Source organism: Coregonus clupeaformis, chromosome 20, assembly GCF_020615455.1.
Source record: "Coregonus clupeaformis isolate EN_2021a chromosome 20, ASM2061545v1, whole genome shotgun sequence".
In the NCBI taxonomy this organism is placed as follows: Eukaryota; Metazoa; Chordata; class Actinopteri; order Salmoniformes; family Salmonidae; genus Coregonus; species Coregonus clupeaformis.
This window is the reverse complement of record NC_059211.1, coordinates 57,454,165-57,473,865: the sequence shown is the minus strand read 5'-3', so window position 1 is coordinate 57,473,865 and position 19,701 is coordinate 57,454,165. Positions and strand designations below refer to the sequence as shown.

Genomic DNA, 19,701 nt, shown 5'->3' with positions numbered 1-19,701 from the left:
GGTTCTGTTAGTATAGTAGTGTAATTATACAGTACAGCTTTCTCCCTATCAGAGCATCTTAATATGCTACCAACATCGCAATAAGCCCTGTTAAAACCTGATGCTACCAACATCTCAATAAGCCCTGTTAAAACCTGATGCTACCAACATCTCAATAAGCCCTGTTAAAACCTGATGCTACCAACATCTCAATAAGCCCTGTTAAAACCTGATGCTACCAACATCGCAATAAGCCCTGTTAAAACCTGATGCTACCAACATCGCAATAAGCCCTGTTAAAACCTGATGCTACCAACATCGCAATAAGCCCTGTTAAAACCTGATGCTACCAACATCTCAATAAGCCCTGTTAAAACCTGATGCTACCAACATCTCAATAAGCCCTGTTAAAACCTGATGCTACCAACATCTCAATAAGCCCTGTTAAAACCTGATGCTACCAACATCTCAATAAGCCCTGTTAAAACCTGATGCTACCAACATCGCAATAAGCCCTGTTAAAACCTGATGCTACCAACATCGCAATAAGCCCTGTTAAAACCTGATGCTACCAACATCTCAATAAGCCCTGTTAAAACCTGATGCTACCAACATCGCAATAAGCCCTGTTAAAACCTGATGCTACCAACATCGCAATAAGCCCTGTTAAAACCTGATGCTACCAACATCTCAATAAGCCCTGTTAAAACCTGATGCTACCAACATCTCAATAAGCCCTGTTAAAACCTGATGATACCAACATCTCAATAAGCCCTGTTAAAACCTGATGCTACCAACATCGCAATAAGCCCTGTTAAAACCTGATGCTACCAACATCTCAATAAGCCCTGTTAAAACCTGATGCTACCAACATCTCAATAAGCCCTGTTAAAACCTGATGCTACCAACATCTCAATAAGCCCTGTTAAAACCTGATGCTACCAACATCTCAATAAACCCTGACTCCTAAGTCCTGATGCTACCAGGATATTACATTTAGGCTACTGCACTGCTTTTAGACCTGTCACAAATGTATCGTTTTTTTGTAACATTCAGCACTCTGTTGAAGAATACATCACATGCTGTTTAGGACTATTTAGGTGGTGTTGTTATTGCTGAAACACCCACAATGTCACATTAGGTGCTGTTGTTATTGCTGAAACACCCACAATGTCACATTAGGTGCTGTTGTTATTGCTGAAACACCCAAAATGTCACATTAGGTGGTGTTGTTATTTCTGAAACACCCATAATGTCACATTAGGTGCTGTTGTTATTGCTGAAACACCCACAATGTCACATTAGGTGCTGTTGTTATTGCTGAAACACCCAAAATGTCACATTAGGTGGTGTTGTTATTTCTGAAACACCCACAATGTCACATTAGGTGGTGTTGTTATTTCTGAAACACCCACAATGTCACATTAGGTGGTGTTGTTATTGCTGAAACACCCAAAATGTCACATTAGGTGGTGTTGTTATTTCTGAAACACCCACAATGTCACATTAGGTGGTGTTGTTATTTCTGAAACACCCACAATGTCACATTAGGTGCTGTTGTTATTTCTGAAACACCCATAATGTCACATTAGGTGCTGTTGTTATTGCTGAAACACCCACAATGTCACATTAGGTGCTGTTGTTATTGCTGAAACACCCACAATGTCACATTAGGTGGTGTTGTTATTGCTGAAACACCCAAAATGTCACATTAGGTGGTGTTGTTATTTCTGAAACACCCACAATGTCACATTAGGTGGTGTTGTTATTTCTGAAACACCCACAATGTCACATTAGGTGCTGTTGTTATTTCTGAAACACCCATAATGTCACATTAGGTGCTGTTGTTATTGCTGAAACACCCACAATGTCACATTAGGTGGTGTTGTTATTTCTGAAACACCCACAATGTCACATTAGGTGGTGTTGTTATTGCTGAAACACCCAAAATGTCACATTAGGTGGTGTTGTTATTTCTGAAACACCCACAATGTCACATTAGGTGGTGTTGTTATTTCTGAAACACCCACAATGTCACATTAGGTGGTGTTGTTATTTCTGAAACACCCATAATGTCACATTAGGTGGTGTTGTTATTGCTGAAACACCCACAATGTCACATTAGGTGCTGTTGTTATTGCTGAAACACCCATATTGTCACATTAGGTGCTGTTGTTATTGCTGAAACACCCACAATGTCACATTAGGTGCTGTTGTTATTTCTGAAACACCCATAATGTCACATTAGGTGCTGTTGTTATTTCTGAAACACCCACAATGTCACATTAGGTGGTGTTGTTATTGCTGAAACACCCACAATGTCACATTAGGTGCTGTTGTTATTTCTGAAACACCCATAATGTCACATTAGGTGCTGTTGTTATTTCTGAAACACCCATAATGTCACATTAGGTGGTGTTGTTATTGCTGAAACACCCACAATGTCCTTCTCTCATTCGCTTCTCTCTCCTTCTCTCTCTCCTTCTCTCTCTCCTTCTCTCTCCTTCTCTCTCCTTCTCTCCTTCTCTCCTTCTCTCTCGTCCTCTCTCCTTCTCTCCTTCTCTCCTTCTTTCTCGTCCTCTCTCCTTCTCTCCTTCTCTCTCGTCCTCTCTCCTTCTCTCCTTCTCTCTCATCCTCTCTCCTTCTCTCTCGTCCTCTCGTCCTCTCTCCTTCTTTCTCCTTTTCTCCATCTCTCTCGTCCTCTCTCCTTCTCTCCTTCTCTCTCATCCTCTCTCCTTCTCTCCTTCTCTCTCATTCTCTCCTTCTCTCCTTCTCTCTCGTCCTCTCTCCTTCTCTCTCGTCCTCTCTCCTTCTCTCCTTCTTTCCTTCTCTCTCGTCCTCTCTCCTTATCTCCTCTCTCCTTCTCTCTCGTCCTCTCTCCTTCTCTCCTTCTCTTTCGTCCTCTCTCCTCTCCTTCTCTCCTTCTCTATCATCCTCTCTCCTTCTCTCCTTCTCTCTCGTCCTCTCTCCTTCTCTCCTTCTTGTCCTCTGTCCTTCTCTCCTTCTCTCTCATCCTCTCTCCTTCTCTCCTTCTCTCCTTCTCTCTCGTCCTCTCTCCTTCTCTCCTTCTCTCTCGTCCTCTCTCCTTCTCTCCTTCTCTCCTTCTCTCTCGTCCTCTCTCCTTCTCTCTCATCCTCTCTCCTTCTCTCCTTCTCTCTCCTTCTCTCTCGTCCTCTCTCCTTCTCTCCTCACTCCTTCTCTCATCCTCTCTCCTTCTCTCTCATTCTCTCTCCTTCTCACCTTCTCTCCTTCTCTCTCGTCCTCTCTCCTTCTCTCCTTCTCCCTCGTCCTCTCTCCTTCTCTCCTTCTCTCTCATCCTCTCTCCTTCTCTCCTCTCTCCTTCTCTCGTCCTCTCTCCTTCTCTCCTTCTGTCTCGTCCTCTCTCCTTATCTCCTTCTCTCATTCTCTCTCGTCCTCTCTCCTTCTCTCCTTCTCTCTCGTCCTCTCTCCTTCTCTCCTCTCTCCTTCTCTCCTTCTCTCCTCTCTCCTTCTCTCCTCTCCCCTTCTCTCTCGTCTTCTCTCCTTCTCTCTCGTCCTCTCTCCTTCTCTCCGTCTCTCCTTCTCTCTCGTCTTCTCTCCTTCTCTCTCGTCCTCTCTCCTTCTCTCCTTCTCTCTCGTCCTCTCTCCTTCTCTCTCTCTTTCTCTCTCGTCCTCTCTCCTTCTCTCTCTCCTTCTCTCTCGTCCTCTCTCCTTCTCTCTCTCCTTCTCTCTCGTCCTCTCTCCTTCTCTCTCTCCTTCTCTCTCGTCCTCTCTCCTTCTCTCTCCCCTTCTCTCTCATCCCCCCTCCTTCTCTCCTTCTCTCTTGTCCTCTCGTCCTCTCTCCTTTTCTCCTTCTTTCCTTCTCTCCTTCTCTCTCGTCCTCTGTCCTATAGTTTCTCACATAGCTCCAGTAGCAGACCAGCCATTGGTTCGTTCCAAATGGCACCCTATTTCCTACATAGTGCACTACCAATAGGGCTCTGGTCAAAAGTAGTGCACTATATAGGGAATAGGGTGCCATTCTCTGGTCTAAAGTAGTGCACTATATAGGGAATAGGGTGCCATTCTCTGGTCTAAAGTAGTGCACTATATAGGGAATAGGGTGCCATTCTCTGGTCAAAAGTAGTGCACTATGTAGGGAATAGGGTGCCATTTGATCTGTCATGTATGCCCAATAGCAGCATGGTAACATAACAGAACACACTCGTTCATTGAAGCATTAAATGGGGACGACCTGCTGCACTCACCCACCCACTCACCCACTCACCCACCCACTCACCCACTCACCCACTCACCCACCCACCCACCCACCCACCCACTCACCCACCCACCACACTCACCCACCCACCCACTCACTCACCCACCCACTCACTCACTCACTCACTCACCCACCCACCCACCCACCCACTCACCCACCCACCCACCCACCCACCCACCCACCCACCCACCCACCCACTCACCCACTCACCCACTCACTCACCCACTCACCCACCCACCCACTCACCCACTCACTCACTCACTCACTCACCCACCCACCCACCCACCCACCCACCCACCCACCCACCCACCCACCCACTCACCCACCCACCCACTCACCCACCCACCCACTCACTCACCCACCCACCCACCCACTCACCCACTCACCCACCCACTCACCCACCCACTCACCCACTCACCCACTCACCCACCCACCCACCCACCCACCCACCCACTCACCCACCCACCCACCCACTCACCCACCCACCCACTCACCCACCCACTCACCCACCCACTCACCCACCCACTCACTCACCCACCCACCCACCCACCCACCCACCCACCCACCCACCCACTCACCCACCCACTCACCCACCCACTCACTCACTCACTGACCAACTGGCAAGGGTCTTCACTGACATTTTCAACATGTCCCTGACTGAGTCTGTAATACCAACATGTTTCAAGAAGACCACCATAGTTCCTGTGCCCAAGGACACTAAGATAACCACCTGCCTAAATGACTACCGACCCGTAGCACTCACGTCTGTAGCCATGAAGTGCTTTAAAAGGCTGGCCATGGCTCACATCAACACCATTATCCCAGAAACCCTAGACCCACTCCAATTTGCATACCGCCCCAACAGATCCACAGATGATGCAATCTCTATTGCACTCCACACTGCCCTTTCCCATCTGGACAAGAGGAACACCTATGTGAGAATGCTATTCATTGACTACAGCTCAGTGTTCAACATCATAGTTCCCTCAAAGCTCATCATTAAGCTAAGGACCCTGGGACTAAACACCTCCCTCTGCAACTGGATCTTGAACTTCCTGACGGGCCGCCCCCAGGTGGTAAGGGTAGGTAACAACACATCTGCCACGCTGATCCTCAACACGGGGGCCCCTCAGATGGCTGCGTGGTCCCATGGTGTATATACTTGCGTACTATTGTTCGTACAGATGAACGTGGTACCTTCAGGCGTTTGGAAATTGCTCCCAAGGATGAAGCAGACTTGTGGAGGTCCAAAAAATTTTTCTGAGGTATTGGCTGATTTCTTTTGATTTTCACATGATGTCAAGCAAAGAGGCACTGAGTTTGAAGGTAGGCCTTGAAATACATCCACAGGTACACCTCCAATTGACTCAAATTATGTCAATTAGCCTATCAGAAGCTTCTAAAGCCATTACATATCTTTCTGGAATTTTCCAAGATGTTTAAAGGCAAAGTCAACTTAGTGTATGTAAACTTCTCACCCACTGGAATTGTGATACAGTGAATTATAAGTGAAATAATTGTTGGAAAAATTACTTGTGTCATGCACAAAGATAGATGTCCTAACCGACTTGCCAAAACTATAGTTTGTTAACAAGACATTTGTGGAGTGGTTGAAAAACGAGTTTTAATGACTCCAACCTAAGTGTATGTAAACTTCCAAATTCAACTGTAAGTAAGCATTTCACTGTAATGTCTACACCTGCTGTATTCGGCGCATGTGGAAAATACATTTTGATTTGATTTGATTTGAGGTCACAGTCAGGGGGTTGACTATTGCGAGCCCCAACCTATTCACTCCCAGAAGATGTTTTTGAAATTCAGCGTCATTACATTTTCATTAGGTTGACACAGAAACATTTAATTTGGCTTTTAATAATAGTCTGGTCATTTAATGATGTGGCATATGTTCATGACATACAATAAACCTGAATATACTTCCTTGAAACGTTCTGTTTGGAAACACAATGGACTGTGAGTAGCTATAGAAAACAACCTGAGTCTCTTTCTGTGAGTAGCTATAGAAAACAACCTGAGTCTCTTTCTGTGAGTAGCTAAAGAAAACAACCTGAGTCTCTTTCTGTGAGTAGCTAAAGAAAACAACCTGAGTCTCTTTCTGTGAGTAGCTAAAGAAAACAACCTGAGTCTCTTTCTGTGAGTAGCTAAAGAAAACAACCTGAGTCTCTTTCTGTGAGTAGCTAAAGAAAACAACCCGAGTCTCTTTCTGTGAGTAGCTAAAGAAAACAACCTGAGTCTCTTTCTGTGAGTAGCTAAAGAAAACAACCCGAGTCTCTTTCTGTGAGTAGCTAAAGAAAACAACCCGAGTCTCTTTCTGTGAGTAGCTAAAGAAAACAACCCGAGTCTCTTTCTGTGAGTAGCTAAAGAAAACAACCTGAGTCTCTTTCTGTGAGTAGCTAAAGAAAACAACCCCAGTCTCTTTCTGTGAGTAGCTAAAGAAAACAACCTGAGTCTCTTTCTGTGAGTAGCTAAAGAAAACAACCTGAGTCTCTTTCTGTGAGTAGCTAAAGAAAACAACCTGAGTCTCTTTCTGTGAGTAGCTAAAGAAAACAACCTGAGTCTCTTTTTGGTCTTTGCTTCTTCTGTACTTCCTCTGCTTCCCTGCTATCTATCTGTTTGAGAGAGGAGAGGAGATGAGAGGTTGTTTTGTTCCTTAACCTTACAAGAGGTCATGTGAAACATCCAAACAAACCACTCCACTAAACTCAGACACTCTATATCTTCCTGGCTGGGCCATGTAGCATCCAGTCATACTCTATATCTTCCTGGCTGGGCCATGTAGCATCCAGTCATACTCTATATCTTTCTGGCTAGGCCATGTAGCATCCAGTCATACTCTATATCTTTCTGGCTAGGCCATGTAGCATCCAGTCATACTCTATATCTTCCTGGCTGGGCCATGTAGCATCCAGTCATACTCTATATCTTTCTGGCTGGGCCATGTAGCATCCAGTCATACTCTATATCTTCCTGGCTGGGCCATGTAGGATCCAGTCACACGTTTTGTTCTCTTGCGTATCAACCACTACCACAACAACAATAACAAGACGGAGCCGCCCCTCTGCCCCTGGGGACCGCGGGTTGGGACCGCGGGTTGGGACGCACCGGGTTGGGACCGCGGGTTGGGACCGCGGGTTGGGACCGCTGGTTGGGACCGCAGATTGGGACGCACCGGACGCCACTGAAGCTGGTGCACCTCCTGGGCGCAATAGGAACAGAGCCCCCAGCTGTCTCCGATGAAGCCGTTCTGCTGCGGGGAGTTGTGTGGCTCCTACCTCCCATGGGTTCAGGCTCTGCCTCAGGACAGCCAAAGGAGGAGGGCGAGAGGCGAGTGGGGCGCCGGCGCTCCCGAAGAAGGTTGTCCAGATGGATGGCCATTCGAGATGAGCGCATCCAAGGAAAGGTTGTCGTCCCGGCACGCCAACTCTGTTCAGAATAGGGTGCGGAGCGCCGGCTCATTTAATCCGCTGGAGGCTGCCACGGTCCGGAAGGTGAGGGCGTACTCCTACAGCGGTCTGGGCACCCTGCCGGAGTTGGAGTAGTCGCTCACATCCATTTCTGCCCTCCGGTGGATGGTCGATGACCGTCCTGAACAGAGCCATGAACCATAGGAACCCAGCTCCTCCTCTCCTCTCTCCCAGACGGCCGTAGCCCACTCCAGCGCCTTCCCGGTCAGCCCGGAAATGACCGTGGCAACCTTGGACCTCTCGGTGGTGGGGACTGGATGGAGTCCCGTCATACTTGTCCGGGAGGGACAGTTGGGCAACGCTGACCTGGGCGGACTGCTGGATGGGCTGGGGGACTGGCTCGCTGGGACGAATCGTGGTAGAAGGCCCCTCTGCTAGTTGGAGGTGAATCCTCTCAGGTGGTGTCGAGGCAGTGGAGGACGGGAGGACCTCATCCATAGCCGTACCCAGTTCTTCCAGCTGATCGTGGTGTTGGAGGAGGTGTTGGAGGAGGTGTTGGAGGAGGAGGTGTCCCTGTTCACCGACCGTCTGGCAGATGTCTTTCTCTTCTGCTGCTTCCATATTTAGAGGCAGTAGTCTGTCACATATACCCCTTAGAGTCAGGAAGCAGTTGCAGAAGGTGAGTTTAATGATAAAAATAAGGCAGATTAAGAAAATAGGAGAATCGTACTGAACGTGACCAAAACCAATACTGCTTGATCACTGACGCTACTGAGGACGGGGGAGCAGTGGTAGGTGTGACAGCTGGTTATAAACCTATCAAAACCTCTCCTCTCTAACAGCAGGTTTTAAACCAGCCTATCAAAACCTCTCCTCTCTAACAGCAGGTTTTAAACCAGCCTATCAAAACCTCTCCTCTCTAACAGCAGGTTTTAAACCAGCCTATCAAAACCTCTCCTCTCTAACAGATTGGAGATCTTCTCTTTGTCTGCTGCTGTGTTTCTCTTCAGTGCTAGGACACACACCCTCCTCTTTCCTCATGTCTCTCCCTCTCTCTCCCTCGCTCCCCATCTAGCTCTCCCTCACTCCCCTCTCCTCACTCGCTCCCCTCTCCTCACTCGCTCCCCTCTCCTCACTCGCTCCCCTCCCCTCTCCTCACTCGCTCCCCTCTCCTCACTCGCTCCCCTCTCCTCACTCGCTCCCCCTCCCTCTCCTCACTCGCTCCCCTCTCCTCACTCGCTCCCCTCCCCTCTCCTCACTCGCTCCCCTCTCCTCACTCGCTCCCCTCCCCTCTCCTCACTCGCTCCCCTCTCCTCACTCGCTCCCCTCTCCTCACTCCATCTCCCCTCTCCTCACTCCATCTCCCCTCTCCTCACTCGCTCGCCTCTCCTCACTCGCTCCCCCTCTCCTCACTCGCTCCCCTCCCCTCTCCTCACTCGCTCGCCTCTCCTCACTCGCTCCCCTCTCCTCACTCGCTCCCCTCCCCTCTCCTCACTCGCTCCCCTCTCCTCACTCCATCTCCCCTCTCCTCACTCCATCTCCCCTCTCCTCACTCATCTCCCCTCTCCTCACTCCATCTCCCCTCTCCTCACTCCATCTCCCCTCTCCTCACTCCATCTCCCCTCTCCTCACTCGCTCCCCTCTCCTCACTCCATCTCCCCTCTCCTCACTCCATCTCCCCTCTCCTCACTCCATCTCCCCTCTCCTCACTCCCTCCCCTCTCCTCACTCCATCTCCCCTCTCCTCACTCCATCTCCCCTCTCCTCACTCCATCTCCCCTCTCCTCACTCCATCTCCCCTCTCCTCACTCCATCTCCCCTCTCCTCACTCCATCTCCCCTCTCCTCACTCCATCTCCCCTCTCCTCACTCCATCTCCCCTCTCCTCACTCCATCTCCCCTCTCCTCACTCGCTCCCCTCTCCTCACTCCATCTCCCCTCTCCTCACTCCATCTCCCCTCTCCTCACTCCATCTCCCCTCTCCTCACTCGCTCCCCTCTCCTCACTCCATCTCCCCTCTCCTCACTCGCTCCCCTCTCCTCACTCCATCTCCCCTCTCCTCACTCCATCTCCCCTCTCCTCACTCCATCTCCCCTCTCCTCACTCGCTCCCCTCCCCTCTCCTCACTCCATCTCCCCTCTCCTCACTCGCTCCCCTCTCCTCACTCCATCTCCCCTCTCCTCACTCCATCTCCCCTCTCCTCACTCCATCTCCCCTCTCCTCACTCCATCTCCCCTCTCCTCACTTCATCCCCTATCCCTCGCTCCCCCCCCCTCTCTCTCTCTCTCTGTCTCTCTCTCCCTCCCAAAGACAGGGTTTAATTCTGAGGATTACCTTAATGCTGTGGTTGGGATATGTGTTAGAGTGGGATGCTTTGGTAATGAACCCACCAAGCCTGAACAGAAACATTATCCATCAGCCCCTACCTGGTAACACTCAACTCAATCGTATTATTGGACAATAAGGCAGAACACGCTTTGATGGGAATCAAATGCTCTGTCTGGCTCTCTCTCTCTCTCACACGCACAAACACTCTTTTTATCTACGTGGTGAGTCACCTTGTTTGTTTGATTCTCCTCAACGAAGTCTCTCGTCGTGACAGCCTTAAAATGTCCGCCCAGATTCCCCTATCTATCACTCTAACCTGCAAGGGAGGAACGGAGGAATGTTAATAGATGCAGTGAACTCCCGGATTCCCCTATCTATCACTCTAACCTGCAAGGGAGGAACGGAGGAATGTTAATAGATGCAGTGAACTCCCGGATTCCCCTATCTATCACTGTAACCCGGAAGGGAGGAACGGAGGAATGTTAATAGATGCAGTGAACTCCCGGATTCCCCTATCTATCACTCTAACCTGCAAGGGAGGAACGGAGGAATGTTAATAGATGCAGTGAACTCCCGGATTCCCCTATCTATCACTGTAACCCGGAAGGGAGGAACGGATGAATGTTAATAGATGCAGTGAACTCCCCGGATTCCCCTATCTATCACTCTAACCTGCAAGGGAGGAACGGAGGAATGTTAATAGATGCAGTGAACTCCCGGATTCCCCTATCTATCACTGTAACCCGGAAGGGAGGAACGGAGGAATGTTAATAGATGCAGTGAACTCCCGGATTCCCTATCTATCACTGTAACCCGGAAGGGAGGAACGGAGGAATGTTAATAGATGCAGTGAACTCCCGGATTCCCCTATCTATCACTCTAACCTGCAAGGGAGGAACGGAGGAATGTTAATAGATGCAGTGAACTCCCGGATTCCCCTATCTATCACTGTAACCCGGAAGGGAGGAACGGAGGAATGTTAATAGATGCAGTGAACTCCCGGATTCCCCTATCTATCACTGTAACCCGGAAGGGAGGAACGGAGGAATGTTAATAGATGCAGTGAACTCCCCGGATTCCCCTATCTATCACTGTAACCCGGAAGGGAGGAACGGAGGAATGTTAATAGATGCAGTGAACTCCCGGATTCCCTATCTATCACTGTAACCCGGAAGGGAGGAACGGAGGAATGTTAATAGATGCAGTGAACTCCCGGATTCCCCTATCTATCACTGTAACCCGGAAGGGAGGAAGGAGGAATGTTAATAGATGCAGTGAACTCCCGGATTCCCCTATCTATCACTGTAACCCGGAAGGGAGGAACGGAGGAATGTTAATAGATGCAGTGAACTCCCGGATTCCCCTATCTATCACTGTAACCCGGAAGGGAGAAACGGAGGAATGTTAATAGATGCAGTGAACTCCCGGATTCCCCTATCTATCACTGTAACCCGGAAGGGAGGAACGGAGGAATGTTAATAGATGCAGTGAACTCCCCGGATTCCCCTATCTATCACTCTAACCTGCAAGGGAGGAACGGAGGAATGTTAATAGATGCAGTGAACTCCCGGATTCCCCTATCTATCACTGTAACCCGGAAGGGAGGAACGGAGGAATGTTAATAGATGCAGTGAACTCCCGGATTCCCCTATCTATCACTCTAACCTGCAAGGGAGGAACGGAGGAATGTTAATAGATGCAGTGAACTCCCGGATTCCCCTATCTATCACTGTAACCGGAAGGGAGGAACGGAGGAATGTTAATAGATGCAGTGAACTCCCCGGATTCCCCTATCTATCACTGTAACCCGGAAGGGAGGAACGGAGGAATGTTAATAGATGCAGTGAACTCCCGGATTCCCCTATCTATCACTCTAACCTGCAAGGGAGGAACGGAGGAATGTTAATAGATGCAGTGAACTCCCGGATTCCCCTATCTATCACTGTAACCCGGAAGGGAGGAACGGAGGAATGTTAATAGATGCAGTGAACTCCCGGATTCCCCTATCTATCACTCTAACCTGCAAGGGAGGAACGGAGGAATGTTAATAGATGCAGTGAACTCCCGGATTTCCCTATATATCACTCTAACCTGCAAGGGAGGAACGGAGGAATGTTAATAGATGCAGTGAACTCCCGGATTCCCCTATCTATCACTGTAACCCGGAAGGGAGGAACGGAGGAATGTTAATAGATGCAGTGAACTCCCGGATTCCCCTATCTATCACTGTAACCCGGAAGGGAGGAACGGAGGAATGTTTTAATAGATGCAGTGAACTCCCGGATTCCCCTATCTATCACTGTAACCCGGAAGGGAGGAACGGAGGAATGTTAATAGATGCAGTGAACTCCCCGGATTCCCCTATCTATCACTCTAACCTGCAAGGGAGGAACGGAGGAATGTTAATAGATGCAGTGAACTCCCGGATTCCCCTATCTATCACTGTAACCCGGAAGGGAGGAACGGAGGAATGTTAATAGATGCAGTGAACTCCCGGATTCCCCTATCTATCACTGTAACCCGGAAGGGAGGAACGGAGGAATGTTAATAGATGCAGTGAACTCCCCGGATTCCCCTATCTATCACTGTAACCCGGAAGGGAGGAACGGAGGAATGTTAATAGATGCAGTGAACTCCCCGGATTCCCCTATCTATCACTGTAACCCGGAAGGGAGGAACGGAGGAATGTTAATAGATGCAGTGAACTCCCGGATTCCCCTATCTATCACTGTAACCCGGAAGGGAGGAACGGAGGAATGTTTTAATAGATGCAGTGAACTCCCGGATTCCCCTATCTATCACTGTAACCCGGAAGGGAGGAACGGAGGAATGTTTTAATAGATGCAGTGAACTCCCGGATTCCCCTATCTATCACTGTAACCCGGAAGGGAGGAACGGAGGAATGTTAATAGATGCAGTGAACTCCCGGATTCCCCTATCTATCACTCTAACCTGCAAGGGAGGAACGGAGGAATGTTAATAGATGCAGTGAACTCCCGGATTCCCCTATCTATCACTGTAACCCGGAAGGGAGGAACGGAGGAATGTTAATAGATGCAGTGAACTCCCGGATTCCCCTATCTATCACTCTAACCTGCAAGGGAGGAACGGAGGAATGTTAATAGATGCAGTGAACTCCCGGATTCCCCTATCTATCACTCTAACCTGCAAGGGAGGAACGGAGGAATGTTAATAGATGCAGTGAACTCCCGGATTCCCCTATCTATCACTGTAACCCGGAAGGGAGGAACGGAGGAATGTTAATAGATGCAGTGAACTCCCCGGATTCCCCCTATCTATCACTGTAACCCGGAAGGGAGGAACGGAGGAATGTTTTAATAGATGCAGTGAACTCCCGGATTCCCCTATCTATCACTGTAACCCGGAAGGGAGGAACGGAGGAATGTTAATAGATGCAGTGAACTCCCCGGATTCCCCTATCTATCACTGTAACCCGGAAGGGAGGAACGGAGGAATGTTAATAGATGCAGTGAACTCCCGGATTCCCCTATCTATCACTCTAACCTGCAAGGGAGGAACGGAGGAATGTTAATAGATGCAGTGAACTCCCGGATTCCCCTATCTATCACTGTAACCCGGAAGGGAGGAACGGAGGAATGTTAATAGATGCAGTGAACTCCCGGATTCCCCTATCTATCACTCTAACCTGCAAGGGAGGAACGGAGGAATGTTAATAGATGCAGTGAACTCCCGGATTCCCCTATCTATCACTCTAACCTGCAAGGGAGGAACGGAGGAATGTTAATAGATGCAGTGAACTCCCGGATTCCCCTATCTATCACTGTAACCCGGAAGGGAGGAACGGAGGAATGTTAATAGATGCAGTGAACTCCCGGATTCCCCTATCTATCACTGTAACCCGGAAGGGAGGAACGGAGGAATGTTAATAGATGCAGTGAACTCCCGGATTCCCCTATCTATCACTCTAACCTGCAAGGGAGGAACGGAGGAATGTAAATAGATGCAGTGAACTCCCGGATTCCCCTATCTATCACTGTAACCCGGAAGGGAGGAACGGAGGAATGTTAATAGATGCAGTGAACTCCCGGATTCCCCTATCTATCACTGTAACCCGGAAGGGAGGAACGGAGGAATGTTAATAGATGCAGTGAACTCCCGGATTCCCCTATCTATCACTGTAACCCGGAAGGGAGGAACGGAGGAATGTTAATAGATGCAGTGAACTCCCGGATTCCCCTATCTATCACTGTAACCCGGAAGGGAGGAACGGAGGAATGTTAATAGATGCAGTGAACTCCCGGATTCCCCTATCTATCACTGTAACCCGGAAGGGAGGAACGGAGGAATGTTAATAGATGCAGTGAACTCCCGGATTCCCCCTATCTATCACTGTAACCCGGAAGGGAGGAACGGAGGAATGTTAATAGATGCAGTGAACTCCCGGATTCCCCTATCTATCACTCTAACCTGCAAGGGAGGAACGGAGGAATGTTAATAGATGCAGTGAACTCCCGGATTCCCCTATCTATCACTGTAACCCGGAAGGGAGGAACGGAGGAATGTTAATAGATGCAGTGAACTCCCGGATTCCCCTATCTATCACTGTAACCCGGAAGGGAGGAACGGAGGAATGTTAATAGATGCAGTGAACTCCCGGATTCCCCTATCTATCACTCTAACCCGGAAGGGAGGAACGGAGGAATGTTAATAGATGCAGTGAACTCCCGGATTCCCCTATCTATCACTGTAACCTGCAAGGGAGGAACGGAGGAATGTTAATAGATGCAGTGAACTCCCGGATTCCCCTATCTATCACTGTAACCCGGAAGGGAGGAACGGAGGAATGTTAATAGATGCAGTGAACTCCCGGATTCCCCTATCTATCACTGTAACCTGCAAGGGAGGAACGGAGGAATGTTAATAGATGCAGTGAACTCCCGGATTCCCCTATCTATCACTGTAACCCGGAAGGGAGGAACGGAGGAATGTTAATAGATGCAGTGAACTCCCGGATTCCCCTATCTCAGTGAACTCCCGGATTCCCCTATCTCAGTGAACTCCCGGATTCCCCTATCTCAGTGAACTCCCGGATTCCCCTATCTCAGTGAACTCCCGGATTCTGCAGTTAGTCTAAACATAAACTACAAACATCTATTTTGACATTTGAAATCCTGGGGGAGCGGGCAACGTCATTCAGTCTGTCTGTCTATGGCACACTGGAATACATAAAGGTCAACAAGGTAAAGTAATCCTTTACTTTACCCTGGATAAAGTAATCCTTCTACCCCCCCCCCCCCCCCACACACACAGCGGAGTCGCTCACCACCTTCCGGAGACATTTGAAACCCCACCTCTTTAAGGAATACCTGGGATAGGATAAAGTAATCCTTCTACCCCCAAAAAATTGTAAAGTGGTTATCCCACTGGCTATAGGGTGAATGCATCAATTTGTGAGTCGCTCTGGACTAGAGCGTCTGCTAAATGACGTAAATGTGCTCTTGAGCAAGGCACTTAACCCTAATTGCTCCTGTAAGTCGCTCTGGATAAGAGCGTCTGCTAAATGACTTAAATGTAAATGTAAATGTAGATAGGTGTACTGTATTGTTAGATAGGTGTACTGTATTGTTAGATTGCGACGGATTTGTGTTACACAAAGAGATTAAATAATCTGGGCCAGTTAGAGAGAAAGGCTTTTCCTTATATAGTCTACTAATGCTGACCAGGACCAATAGGGTGCCATTTGGGACGCTATAGGGTGCCATTTGGGATGCTATAGGGGGCCATTTGGGACGCTATAGGGGGCCATTTGGGACGCTATAGGGTGCCATTTGGGTCGCTATAGGGTGCCATTTGCTGCGTCATAGTTGGAGAGAAAATAGGGCTTTTTTAGACTTTAGTGAAACAACACCACAACATGTACTGTGGAATTAAGATGGAACTGTTCCTGATCCCGTACTCTGTTACTTCTCGTACTCTCTGTCTGTTGGATTTGTTAACTCAAGTCTACCATTACTCAGCTTAATTTCATGCATTCTGGACTCAACACCTTAAGGTTTCCTCATGGTCTTAGTGCGTGCCCAAGAGCGCAAGCACTAAACGCAGTGGGGGTTGCAGTGGCACAGTGTCGGTCAAACAGACTGGCTGTAGACTGGTCTCAGGGTCCTCTCTCCTGTCCTTTACCCCAGGTTGGATAGCTATCCTTGGGGCTCTGTGGGGCTGGCTGTAGTAGGGTGGTTCTAACAGGGTCCTCTCTCCTCTCGGTCCCCCAGGATGGATAGCTATCATCGGGGCTCTGTGGCTGCTGGTGCTGGCTGACGTCCAGGACTTCGAGATCATTCTGCACAGAGTGGAGTGGGCCACGCTGCTGTTCTTCGCTGCTCTGTTTGTTCTCATGGAGGTATGTTTTAATCCTTTGTTTTGTAAAGGGCCCAATCTCACCCCAAAACACAGCCCTTAACCGAACTGGGGCCGGGGGGCTTTGTTTTGTAAAGGGCCCAATCTCACCCCAAAACACAGCCCTTAACCGAACTGGGGCCGGGGGGCTTTGTTTTGTAAAGGGCCCAATCTCACCCCAAAACACAGCCCTTAACCGAACTGGGGCAGGGGGGCTTTGTTTGTAAAGGGCCCAATCTCACCCCAAAACACAGCCCTTAACCGAACTGGGGCCGGGGGCTTTGTTTTGTAAAGGGCCCAATCTCACCCCAAAACACAGCCCTTAACCGAACTGGGGCAGGGGGGCTTTGTTTTGTAAAGGGCCCAATCTCACCCCAAAACACAGCCCTTAACCGAACTGGGGCCGGGGGGCTTTGTTTTGTAAAGGGCCCAATCTCACCCAAAAACACAGCCCTTAACCGAACTGGGGCCGGGGGGCTTTGTTTTGTAAAGGGCCCAATCTCACCCCAAAACACAGCCCTTAACCGCACTGGGGCCGGGGGGCTTGGCTTAGTGTGTGTGTGTCTGTGTGTCTGTGTGTGTGTTTGTACACGTGCGTCCATGTGTGTGTGTGTGTCTGCGTTCTTGTGTGTGATTAGTGCAGAACCTCTATAAAGTGTTTAGCCAGTCCAATGGAAACACTGCAGAACAGGGCTCAGAGCCATCAGACAGCACAGGGAGGACAGTCTCTGTCTGTTTCAATAAGATGGATGCTGTCCTCCAGAAGGACAGTCTCTGTCTATTTCAATAAGATGGATGCTGTCCTCCAGAAGGACAGTCTCTGTCTATTTCAATAAGATGGATGCTGTCCTCCAGAAGGACAGTCTCTGTCTATTTCAATAAGATGGATGCTGTCCTCCAGAAGAACAGTCTCTGTCTATTTCAATAAGATGGATGCTGTCCTCCAGAAGGACAGTCTCTGTCTATTTCAATAAGATGGATGCTGTCCTCCAGAAGGACAGTCTCTGTCTATTTCAATAAGATGGATGCTGTCCTCCAGAAGGACAGTCTCTGTCTATTTCAATAAGATGGATGCTGTCCTCCAGAAGAACAGTCTCTGTCTATTTCAATAAGATGGATGCTGTCCTCCAGAAGGACAGTCTCTGTCTATTTCAATAAGATGGATGCTGTCCTCCAGAAGGACAGTCTCTGTCTATTTCAATAAGATGGATGCTGTCCTCCAGAAGGACAGTCTCTGTCTATTTCAATAAGATGGACGCGGTCCTGAGAAGGACAGTATCTATTTCAAGAAGATGGACGCTGTCCTCCAGAAGGACAGTATCTATTTCAAGAAGATGGACGCTGTCCTCCAGAAGAACAGACAGGCCAGTCTCTGTCTATTTCAATAAGATGTATGAATTATAGACAGTTTCTCTACTCATGGTGAATAGAGAATCAGCATTACACAGTCAAAATAATCACATAGGATTTACTTTTTCATTGTTCTTTAATCAGGGACTGATTTAGACCTGGGACACAAGGTGGGTGCAATTAATTATCAGGTAGAACAGAAAACCAGCAGTAGTCCGGACCTCATAGGGTAAAATGCCCCTGATCTGGAGGGATATAGTTGAGCCTGTTTCATATTTGAGCTCAGAGGCCTTCTTCTCATGGTCAAACCTAAACAAACACATGGTCCTGGTGACTGATGTTCACCTTCTCTTCTCTCTCTCCCTATAGGCTTTGGCCCAGCTGCAGCTCATCGACTACATTGGAGTGCAGACGGCCCTGCTCATAAAAGTAAGTTGACCTTTGTTTTAAAGACTGAACCCCCATCACACTCCTGTCATGTAGAACGGATAAAGCAGCACATGCAGATTATATGATATTGGCCCCGTAATGATTCCATTAGTGCATCTCAATGTGTTCTGTGTTAGAGATAGGGTAGACTGTTGGTAATGGTTCCCAAGGTGTTCTGTGTTAGAGATAGGGTAGACTGTTGGTAATGGTTCCCAATGTGTTCTGTGTTAGAGATAGGGTAGACTGTTGGTAATGGTTCCCAATGTGTTCTGTGTTAGAGATAGGGTAGACTGTTGGTAATGGTTCCCAATGTGTTCTGTGTTAGAGATAGGGTAGACTGTTGGTAATGGTTCCCAATGTGTTCTGTGTTAGAGATAGGGTAGACTGTTGGTAACGGTTCCCAATGTGTTCTGTGTTAGAGATAGGGTAGACTGTTGGTAATGGTTCCCAATGTGTTCTGTGTTAGAGATAGGGTAGACTGTTGGTAACGGTTCCCAATGTGTTCTGTGTTAGAGATAGGGTAGACTGTTGGTAACGGTTCCCAATGTGTTCTGTGTTAGAGATAGGGTAGACTGTTGGTAATGGTTCCCAATGTGTTCTGTGTTAGAGATAGGGTAGACTGTTGGTACCGGTTCCCAATGTGTTCTGTGTTAGAGATAGGGTAGACTGTTGGTAACGGTTCCCAATGTGTTCTGTGTTAGAGATAGGGTAGACTGTTGGTAATGGTTCCCAATGTGTTCTGTGTTAGAGATAGGGTAGACTGTTGGTAACGGTTCCCAATGTGTTCTGTGTTAGAGATAGGGTAGACTGTTGGTAATGGTTCCCAATGTGTTCTGTGTTAGAGATAGGGTAGACTGTTGGTAATGGTTCCCAATGTGTTCTGTGTTAGAGATAGGGTAGACTGTTGGTAATGGTTCCCAATGTGTTCTGTGTTAGAGATAGGGTAGACTGTTGGTAACGGTTCCCAATGTGTTCTGTGTTAGAGATAGGGTAGACTGTTGGTAACGGTTCCCAATGTGTTCTGTGTTAGAGATAGGGTAGACTGTTGGTAATGGTTCCCAATGTGTTCTGTGTTAGAGATAGGGTAGACTGTTGGTAATGGTTCCCAATGTGTTCTGTGTTAGAGATAGGGTAGACTGTTGGTAATGGTTCCCAATGTGTTCTGTGTTAGAGATAGGGTAGACTGTTGGTAATGGTTCCCAATGTGTTCTGTGTTAGAGATAGGGTAGACTGTTGGTAACGGTTCCCAATGTGTTCTGTGTTAGAGATAGGGTAGACTGTTGGTAACGGTTCCCAATGTGTTCTGTGTTAGAGATAGGGTAGACTGTTGGTAATGGTTCTCAATGTGTTCTGTGTTAGAGATAGGGTAGACTGTTGGTAATGGTTCCCAATGTGTTCTGTGTTAGAGATAGGGTAGACTGTTGGTAATGGTTCCCAATGTGTTCTGTGTTAGAGATAGGGTAGACTGTTGGTAATGGTTCCCAATGTGTTCTGTGTTAGAGATAGGGTAGACTGTTGGTAATGGTTCCCAATGTGTTCTGTGTTAGAGATAGGGTAGACTGTTGGTAACGGTTCCCAATGTG

The 19,701-nt window shown here is 48.4% G+C and overlaps 1 protein-coding gene across 1 annotated transcript in view; it reads left to right on the top strand.

Annotated features, from left to right (window-relative positions):
* Positions 1 to 19,701, top strand: part of oca2 (oculocutaneous albinism II) — a 187,140-nt gene that overhangs the window by 128,999 nt on the left and 38,440 nt on the right. Inside the window, exons 19-20 of the mRNA XM_041838659.2 lie at positions 16,216 to 16,343; positions 18,059 to 18,118. Of these exons, the coding sequence (XP_041694593.1) occupies positions 16,216 to 16,343; positions 18,059 to 18,118 (188 nt within the window). The remainder of the gene's footprint in view (positions 1 to 16,215; positions 16,344 to 18,058; positions 18,119 to 19,701) is intronic.